The following is a 10031-nucleotide window of genomic DNA, read 5'->3' as shown; positions in this document are numbered from 1 at the left end:
GATTTGTGGCCACTATATGAAGTGAGTGTTTTCCATTTAGGAGCAGAGCCCACTGTGGCTGTGTGTTGACATCCTTTGTGCCTGTTCGCCTGTTAGAAGCCCACATGTGAATATGTGAAGCACGGTGGTCCTGTAGAAGGAGGTTCATCTTGGCTGCTGTCTCCTCTTGTCATCTGTCTCTCTGGAGCTGGACCAAGGTTCTTAAGCAGCTTTGTCTGTTCCTTTGTTTTTGCTGGCGGGGGACTTCAGGCCCACCCTTCAGATGTGGATATTTCTTGTTACCACAGCTCATATCGTTTGTCACTCATATATAGATTTGAATGGTCACAGTATTTGACCTACCATCACCAAAAATCTGTGCATGAACTAATAAAAACTGTTTTTGGTGTATAACTTCCAGTATGTGTGGTTATGCGGAGTTTTCTCACATTGTCAAAATGAAAAAGTACTGAAAGGATGGGACAACTGGCCTTAGATTTCACAACAGGCCACATGCCTCGAGTGTGGTCTTTGTAAAGTTTTATGTTGTTTTGCTAATACCATGCAAAGTGTGAGTGAGTGACAGAGTGTGTGTGTTCCACTGGTGTATAGATGAGTGACCCATTGTAAGTAGTGTATCTAGCAGTGTAAGTCACCTTGGTGAATAAGGTGTGTGGGCTGATAACACTACATAGAGTTCAATGGAAGTCGCTTTGGAGAAAAGTGTCTGCTAAATAAATGTGTAATTGTAGAAAGAATGTATTAACATTTATTTGACAGCATTTTAATGAGCCCCAATGTCAGCTGTGTTGGCGCACATATTTTCAATATTTACATAACATATTCTTTTTCAGATTGCATTAAGTTTTCAGAAATACTCTAAAGAATTTCAGTTTGAAATTCCTCCAGTTTCCAAGTTTCTCTAGTAAATGGGGTAGTTAAGGTAGCAGTTTAAGCCACTGAATGTTTTGATTAACTATAACTGGTCTTACCGTAAGGTCAGTGAAAGAGTGATATTTTAAAACTTGTCAGAGGTCAGTACTGTGCTGTGAAGTACAGTACCGTGGGACACCTGGTAATGTAGTGCCTTGAGTAAGATACAGTACTTACCCTAAATTGCTCCAGTAAAATTACCCAGCTGTGTAAATGGGTAAATAGTTGTAACTTGAACATTGTAAGTCGCTTAGGAGAAAAGCTCCGGGTTCAGTAAATGTAAACTGCTGTACACATAATGGTATTTATTGGGCGCGTTGTCACAATACGCATGACCGCTAGATGGAGCCACCGAGTCCCTGCGCCAGAGTGGCGGCGCAACAGCCCGTGTGTCGGGCGCTGTTCTGTGACTGGAACGCGCGGTCGCCCCCCCCCCCGCCGCACAGAACCTGTCGCTGGAGACAGACGGTGCACGTGCTGGGGAATGGAAATGCACGTTCTTCTCTTAGAGCTCCTAACAGCGAAAAATTACATTGGAAAATGTTGCTGCAGCTGAAACAAGAGACAGCACTAGTAGTAGTAGACAGCTGTAATAGAAAGTAGTAAAGACCCCCAGTAAGGTACAGTGGAGGCTCAGGTTGGACGTGACACAGCGACATGTGACTCACAGCGATCCCACATCTCGGGCCCCCGGCGCTTTAACGCGGCTGGAGCTCCAGCCTTAGTCTGACTTTGAGGTTCAGGTTCACTTTGAATCTGAGTGGTACTTTGAGGTTCAGGCTGAGTTTGACCCGTTCTCTGTCTCTCTCAGACTCGGGACACAAAGGGGTGGCGGTGGCGGTGGCGGTGGAGGTGGGGTTGGAGGTGGGGCTGGTGGCCTGGGGCCCGGCCGGCGGCGGGCGGGGCGCTGCGCTGCGCCGAGTGGCGCTGAACTGAACTGCGCTGCGCTGCGACTCCAGTGCAGTCGAGCTGTTCCGAGGCGAGTTGTCGGTCGGTCTCAACAAGTGTCGCTTGTCTCCCGCGATGGCAGAGTCTCCACAGCGGCGACGCTCCGACTGAAGCCCAGCACACTGGGACGCCCGAGGACGCGGGAGCTCGCGGCGGTAAGCTAAGTACCAGCCCTTCGTGGCGCTCGGGGGTCCGTGCGTGGCAGCGCGGACCAGGACAGGACGGGGGACGCAGACGGAACGCAGACTGGAGCGAGAGTGCCGATCGCCGGTGTCAGTGAGAGAGAGAGAGAGAGAGAGAGAGAGACCCCCCCAACGCCCCCCGGACCGAAGTCGGGCCACATGTTGCATGTGGCCGAGTTGCGCTGAATAATTGGCGGAGTCGGACTCGGTCCCACACCTGCTTTCATAATATATATTAACAAGAAGTTACTAACTGGATTGCAGAGCGGTCTTTTACCCGTCATCACACTGTGTTGTTTTACATACTACTGTTACGTATCCGAAACACTGGCAGGAGCGAACAGTGACGGGGGTATGGAACTGACAATGACATGGTGACTTTTAAATAAATAAATAAGAGGCAGAGCACGTGTCCTTTTAAAATCGTATGGAGATATTTTATGGAGTTTCCTTACTGCAAACAGTATGTCCATTCATAATTCAATGTTCGTAATGCAGTGAGTGTTTGCAGAGCATGTCATGCTGTCCAGCCAGGTGGATAGTGACTCTGTAAGTCATCCATAGTGTGTGTGAGTGATAAAGTGTGTCTGCAGTCTGAGTGACCCAGTGTAAGTAGTGTGTATGTCACCGTGAATAATAATAATAAGGTGTGGGCTGACACTTTTCTCTAAAGTGACGGACAATGTTAAGGTTGCAGTTATTTACCCGCTTATAGAGTTGGGTAATTTTACTGGAGCAATTTTTAGAGTAAGTACTCACTGGAACTGCAGGGTGGGGGATTGAACCTCCAACCCATAGATCCAGGCAGCAACCCTAACCACTACCCAAGCAGCTGTCTCTCTTTATGCTCTATTTAGTGTTCATTGGAAGTCACTTTGGAGAAAAGGGTCTACTAAAAATGAAGAAACGTAATGCAGTTATTTTGCTGATATGATACACTGCAAAGAGCTGCTAAACTCTTCAAAGTCTTATGGGAACGAAAGGACGCATCTGACTCTTGACATGAATTCGTATAATCCAGTGCCATTTGAAACAAACTAACTATCTAACTAACTAACCCAAATGGCCCCAGCACGTATGTTTGCTGGCTTATTAACTCTGTTGTGTTTAATGTGTTTCGAAGTAATATTCTATGAGCCTATCATGTCATACAACAGGTGGTGTAGTGGTTAAGGAACTGGACCTTGTCAAGTGGAGGGTGCATGTTTAAGTCCTTCTGCCTGTTACTGCTGTGGTGCACTTGAAAAATAGGTTTACTCTGAATTACTTGAGTATGCCTTACTGTATAAGTGTGTCAAATTCACATTTTACATTTATTCTTTTAGAAGACACTTTTCTCCAAAGAATGTACATCACAGAGAACAATATAAAAAGTTCATTGCACCAACAGAAGGAGATTTGGATGCAGAAATGTGATTCTAGAGTACAATTTGTCATATATCACGTATAAGTTTTTTAATTACTTTTTTAACAATTATTAAACAGATAATGTAAGTGTTTATTGAGCACATATATCAGAGGATAAGTGAGTCTGAAAGAAGTGAATTTTGAGACCCTTCTTGAATGTTGAGAGAGATTCAGCAGTTCTGAGTGAAAGAAGGAGGTCATTCCACAAGATTGGAGCCAGAGTGAGCAACCTTTGTGCTTTTCAATTTGGACCTCTTGTGCCTGGGATCACCAGGTAGACAGAGGTGAAGAAGTGTAAATTTGTAATTCAGTTTGGATAAAAGCATCAACTAAGTGAATAATAATAACAACAACAATAATAATAATAATAATAAGAACCAAGTGAGAATACTTTAAGGAGCAGTCCAAACTTCAGAGATTTTTTGTCTTCTCATATTTGTTCTTCTTGAGTTGACACTTTGGTAAGGTTTCATAGATTTTAGAATATATGTTAACATGAATGCAAAACTAAAGATGGACAACAGGCAAATGATGTTTAATTTCTCCTCATTTTTAAGTATGACAGTGGATAAGAAAAATGATTTAGGTCCCAGTCAGTTCACTTCTGGATCAAGTTTTGCAGTAATAAAGATGGAAAGGACACTCTGGCTGAAGTGGGCCAAGCAGTGTAAACCAGAGAGGGACCACTGAATGGGGGAGAAGGGAGAGGGGTGGAGGGGACTGGTTGTCCAGCATCTCCGGCACGAGACTCAGCTTCCATGAAACACAATGAGCGGAAGAGTCCAGTGTCAACACCTCTGTGCCATTGTGTGCTGGAAACACATGTCATTTGTGCATTCGCATCATTTATTGTGACTTTTTTTTTTTAAACTACTGAAGCTGCCTTCCTTTGGACAGGAGACTGTGAAGCTGCCACAACTCACAACCATTGTTCTCCTTTTCCTTCCATGGGGCCTGGAAAGTATGAGCTTCTATCCATAGCCTGTCATTAGGAGTGAACCAAGAGCTCCTAAACAGTGATTATCCAAAATGAAGGAGAAGAAGGAGAAGAGCTGAATATCGGCTAGAACTATTCGATTGCTTATCAGTCTAACTGTTTTCAGCTGACTTTGTTAACTATGCCAGATAAGCAGCTTGGAACAGGGAGGATGAGCATCTGTTCTACATTTTTCCAGCATGTCTGCAACAACTCTTAAGTATCAGTGGACCGTTTCAAATTACAGTGACTTCGGAGATTTCTCCCCACCCTGTGACATCACACTTGATAGGAATGCTACCTTTCTCGTCGAAATCCTGAGCACTAAGCAGCCAGCTTGTTTTGTAGTTTGATGAGATGTATATATGTGTTTTTTTTTTTTTTAACGATGGTGGCATCTCTTGTTTTCTTACGAACAGCAAGCAGCGGTAATAGCCCATTGTCACAAGTTGCATAGGCTCAACTTATCTTGCATTGTTGCAGCCTCTTCTTTGTTTTCAGAGCTTAAGAACCCCCACCCCCTCAAGGAGGTACCCCCCTCCTTCCTTAAAATGAAGGGCCTTGGGAATGTTGGTGTCTAAAACCCTTGGGCGCCAGGGTGTGAGGGCTGTGATTTGGCTCCCTGATTGCCGTGTTGTGACAATGATGTGGCTGTAGGACACAGGCAGTCCTGAGCCTCGATCACCCCGCTCTGGGCAGTGACTCTGAGCACTGGTAGCACTCTTGTCTCCTCCTGGACTGAATCTTCTTCTCAGCAATTGCTGTTGTGATTAAAAGGAAGCAAGCAGAGCCGTCCAAAGTACAGGAACCCGACTCCTGACCTTGGGGCCCTGGTTGCTTTCCGAGTACCGGCATTGCTCTCACACTGTTTGCTCTGTCTCTCTGCTCCCAGAGCAGATGCTCATTTATCCTGTAAAGGTTAGGAAATGTATGCATGAACATTTTGCTCACAAAGTTGCTCGCATTGCTGAAGGCAGAGCACTTGATGTTTGCCTAAAGCATCTTCACCTGCACTGTTACCTGTCCTTATTCAGAAGCACATATTGCAAATCATCCAAGTGTTTTCAGACCAGCGCCCTCTTGCGTGTGGCGTTGATTTATTTTTTTTGGGACTTGCTTAATGTGAATTCAAAATAGTAACTAGTTAATTGTATGAAGATTGGCGTTGTCTGTAGGTGTCTCATGAATGCTGTTTGCTACCTGCATGCATATTTAAGCTACTGATAATTTTCAATTAACATACCGATTAACATACGGTATAAGCCATCCGTGGTGGGAGATGCAAAGATAAGCAAACAGTTCTTAGAAGACTTGACCGTTGTCAAGAGAGTGATGTTGATGGAAGAGAACATAATTACATGAGTCAAATGAGTGATATGTAGAGAAATAGCAAAAAGTTCTACAGTGTTTCATTCTTTATACTGCTGTAGTAGAGAGAGGGTGGCACAACAGTTAAAGCTGGTGCTTCATAGCTCTTAAGCTGCTCGGTGGGCATAGGTTCAAGTTGAGGTGTGTGGGGTTTGTGTATTTCTCCCTGCATTTGCCCTCCACAGAGGTGTGAAAGATGGCAGTGGCAAACCTCCTCTTCTTCATTGCCTAGAAAAGCATGAGTTTTCACTATGAGTTGGTTTTGACTCGATGGCACTAAACACACACATTTTAGCTCCTTTTTGGTCTAACATTTAAAGACATTCAAGACAAGGTTTCCTAAGCTGAAGGAGAAGAGGTGTTTCACCATTGTGCCAATTAAGCCTCTGTAATTTGGCCCCTTTATTCATGAAGCTTGTGATGGACTGGCATCCCGTCCTGGGTGTGTCCCCTCCCCCTCCAGCCTTGTGCCCTGTGTTTCCGGGTTAGGCTCCGGTTCACTGCGACCCCACTTGGATAAGCGGTTTCAGTCAATGTGTGTGTGTGTGTGTGTGTGTGTGTGTGTGTGTGTGTGTGTGTGTTCATGATGCCTCACTGAGCTGGTAACCAAAACAGTCCAAGTACCAGTGTCCTGGCATTCATAAAACTGCACATTTAACTTGACTGATCACTCACTAGGGGGGTGCGGTGGCGCCGTGGGTTGGACCTCAGTCCTACTCTCCGGTGGGTCTGGGGTTCGAGTCCCGCTTGGGGTGCCTTGAGACGGACTGGCGTCCCGTCCTGGGTGTGTCCCCTCCCCTTCCGGCCTTACGCCCTGTGTTGCCGGGTAGGCTCCGGTTTCCCGTGACCCCGTAAGGGACAAGCGGTTCTGAAAATGTGTGTGTGTGTGTGATCACTCACTTTGTCCAAATGTAAACCTCTGTAGAGCTTAGAATCTTTATTCTCATAAGCCTGATTACAGTCATAAAGAAGAAAGAATCATATCTTTAAATTTTAAATATCACTGAAAGCAACATTTTTCTGTCTGTGTACAATTTTTCAAGTCCTTACCATTAAAAATGTATATTTTCTCCTTTTTCTAGTTTAGGAAAGAAAATACCATTAAAGTATTTTAACCCTCAGCAATCATTATTTTACATTTGTACCAGCTGGATTGCACACTTACCTTTACTGTATAAAAAGTATAAAATCTTATTTTTTACTAATACCAGATTATTTGTTTGCAGTCGTGACTTCTATCCAAGGAGAGGAATTTTGAATTTTTAAACTTATTTTTGTGACTCTGATGGAGTCTTACAGCATTGGTGGTGTTACGGGCAATGCCCTACAGACTGGCCACATGCACCATGAATCCTCTAGCCGGCCTCGCAACAATGCCCCTGGCCGGTATGGACTCAGCATCCGTGTCCAGGGCATCGGTGGCCACCCGTACGTAGTGCTCAACAACCGAGACGGAGGGCCACAGAGCAACGGGCACGGAACCGATGAAGACTCACGGAGCTCCGATGCAGACCGTTCTCTCAAGCACAGCTACAGCGCGGACAGCGGGCCGCATGCAGAAAACCCATTTGTGGAATACCACTCGCAGAAACAACTGCAGTTTGGAGGAGCCCACAGCGGCATGACGGATTTCAGGGAACCACAGAAGAAACCATCCACTCTGCTGAACTTCCAGAGGCACCCTGAACTGCTCCGTCCCTATGACCCTGAAAAGAACTCTTTGGATCTGGATGGCTTTCGCAGCCTTCCCGCCCGACCCGTCGCATCAGCCGAGCCTGGGAATGTTCACTCCTCGCAGACGTCTCATAGCCGGTCCTCGAGCCAGGACAAGTCAAGTGTTCCTGAGCCACCTGCACGCCGGGAGAGAACCCCGCAGCAGTCTGAGCCTCAGTCTGAGCCCCAGTCTGAGCCCCAGTCTGAGCCCCAGTCGCAATCACAGCCCCCTGTAAGTAAGCAGAAAGCACAGACCGATACTGCAGGAGTGGTCAGGATTCCCAAAGAGCCAGTTCAGCTGAGCCCAGGCGCAGCTAGCAGCACCAGCTCTAGCCTGGAGCGCCGCCCACGTGTGCCGGATGTGCTGCCTCTGCGCCGACACGATTCCAGCGGCCCTGTGCTACAGTCACGCCACTCCAGTCGCTCCTCCACCCCACCGTCATCCTCTACCAGGACGCTTGCCGATGACCTGCTGGACACCCCAAGCTCAGACCCAGTCAACCGGCACCAGAACCGGCGCTACATTCCCTTCATGCCTGGCACCGGACGTGACATTGATACAGGCTCCATCCCAGGAGTAGATGAGCTCATCAGCAAGTTTGACAACAAGGAAGGTCAGCAACGCAGGGGTCGGGCCGGCCGCAGAAACCGGATTCACCCGGAGGACCGTAAACGGTCTCGCAGTGTGGACAGCGCCTTCCCTTTGGGCTCAGAGGAGAAGCAGACTACCTGGAGCAGTTCAGCCGCAACCAGGGCCGCTCCACGGAGCACGTGCTTCGCCCCTCACAACTGCTGCTTCCCAGAGGAGCTCAGTACCATGACCCCCTTAGCCCCAGCAGCACTATAGAGAGCAAGGTTGGCAGTGGAGCACAGGGGAGCAGTACTCCGGGATCCCCGCAGGGAACTGTCGTCAGTGGAGCAAACTCCTTCTTGGGGTACAAGAGGATGGTGAGCAAGTCGTCCACTCTGCCAGCGGAGAGTAAACGAGAGGAAAAACCCAAAGCACTGCGCTCTGTCAAAGTCCTCACTGGTCTTGCGGCAAGTCCTCCGTCTACCTCCGTAAACAGTGGTGGCAAGACCTGCAGTACTGAGAGGAATGCTCAGGTAACTCCTCACTATGTTTCTGTATTATATAAGGTATGGCTGTTTCAGTATTGCTATTCAAACTGCATCAGATGTCTTTTGATTTTTATATTCAGTTGAGTTTAACATGAAAATTCCTTCTTATTTTTGGTCTTTTTTCCTCTTCATCCAGGCAACTCCAGATCTTCTGAAAGGCCAACAAGCGCTTTCACAACAAACTAATGAAGAGACAGCAAAGCAGATATTGTTCAATTACCTCAAGGATGGGTAAGAGTCCACCTGAGCACAGAACTTTTTAGATGATTTTTAGATCATTTTTTTCCAAAGGATGTCAAGGTGATTTCATTGAAAGTGTGTGAGTGTGTGTCGATTTTGTCTGTCCATTGCCCTAGACATTGCAGTTCTTTCACACTTTAAAGCATTAATTGTTTCCCCTCTTACATGCAGAATTGCAAGGTTTGAATTTCTCAGCTTATCTTGTGAAGTGCAGTTTCCAACTCATTGTCTGTTCTGTAAATCCCACATTTTAAAAATGATCCTCAAGGAAAACTGCTGTGACATTGTGACTGCCTGCAGGCAAGTGTACCTTTTTTACCCACTTGCGGGTATGAAACACCAAAGCAACAGAGTGTGATGTGCTGAAGGTCAGTGTCACGCCATCCTTGAGGTTCTGATCAGACAAAGCCAGACTCCCTACCAGATACCACTTTTAGAAATGGACTAGTACACATACTGTGCAAGAGAAAAGGGGTTTTCATGAGACTGAGCTGTAGTATCAGTATTGTTGCTTTGTTTTTACTCAGCTACAATGCGTGGCAAGACGAGAGGAAGGAAACGGAGGGAGACGCCAATATGATTGTCAGAGGCACTAATTTTTGGACTGAGTCCGGCTATTGAAGGCTTCGGATGTTGCCATATTTAAGTTCCTTGAAAATTTGGCAGAAGTCTTCTCCTTTGTCATATTCATGTACAAAGATTTTTTTTAGAAAATTACTTCCTTTTACCACTATGTATTTGTTGATCCCACACGCTCCTGAAAACCATTCTGTTGGAATTCCAAAACGGGCTTTTCACATCATGTTCTATCATACAGACATCATTGCTCTTATTAAATTGAAATGGAGGCTCAGTCTGGTGGTATACATCTGCAATAATATAAAGTGAACTGCAGTAAATTATAAGCATAAACTGTGACAAATGGACAGGTCGGTACTTATACTGTCGTGCTGTGTCATGAGAATGGATGTTACCAAAAACCTGTTTTCACATGCTGACCGTGTTGTTTTTTTATCGGACTGATTGCTTATACACTGCTAATGAAACAATGCAGAAAATACTGGTAGTTCAGCTTACATCTCAGGTCGTCAAGGTCGCTTACTGGGGGAATCTGTCACTTTGTACACAATCATTGTACTTAACCAATGAGCAAACACAATGAGTGT

The 10031-nt window shown here is 46.0% G+C and overlaps 1 protein-coding gene across 1 annotated transcript in view; it reads left to right on the top strand.

The window, feature by feature from the left end:
• The first annotated feature begins 1820 nt into the window (after positions 1-1820).
• LOC108926744 (cingulin-like 1) overlaps positions 1821-10031 on the top strand; it is a 28741-nt gene continuing 20530 nt past the window's right edge. The window contains 4 exon segments of the mRNA XM_018739656.2: positions 1821-2015; positions 7020-8206; positions 8209-8610; positions 8762-8856. Coding sequence (XP_018595172.2) covers positions 7079-8206; positions 8209-8610; positions 8762-8856 — 1625 coding nt within the window. The 5' untranslated portion in view covers positions 1821-2015; positions 7020-7078.

The sequence above is a fragment of the Scleropages formosus genome, chromosome 11 (assembly GCF_900964775.1).
Source record: "Scleropages formosus chromosome 11, fSclFor1.1, whole genome shotgun sequence".
Taxonomy (NCBI): domain Eukaryota; kingdom Metazoa; phylum Chordata; class Actinopteri; order Osteoglossiformes; family Osteoglossidae; genus Scleropages; species Scleropages formosus.
This window is presented reverse-complemented; position numbering and strand designations above follow the sequence as displayed.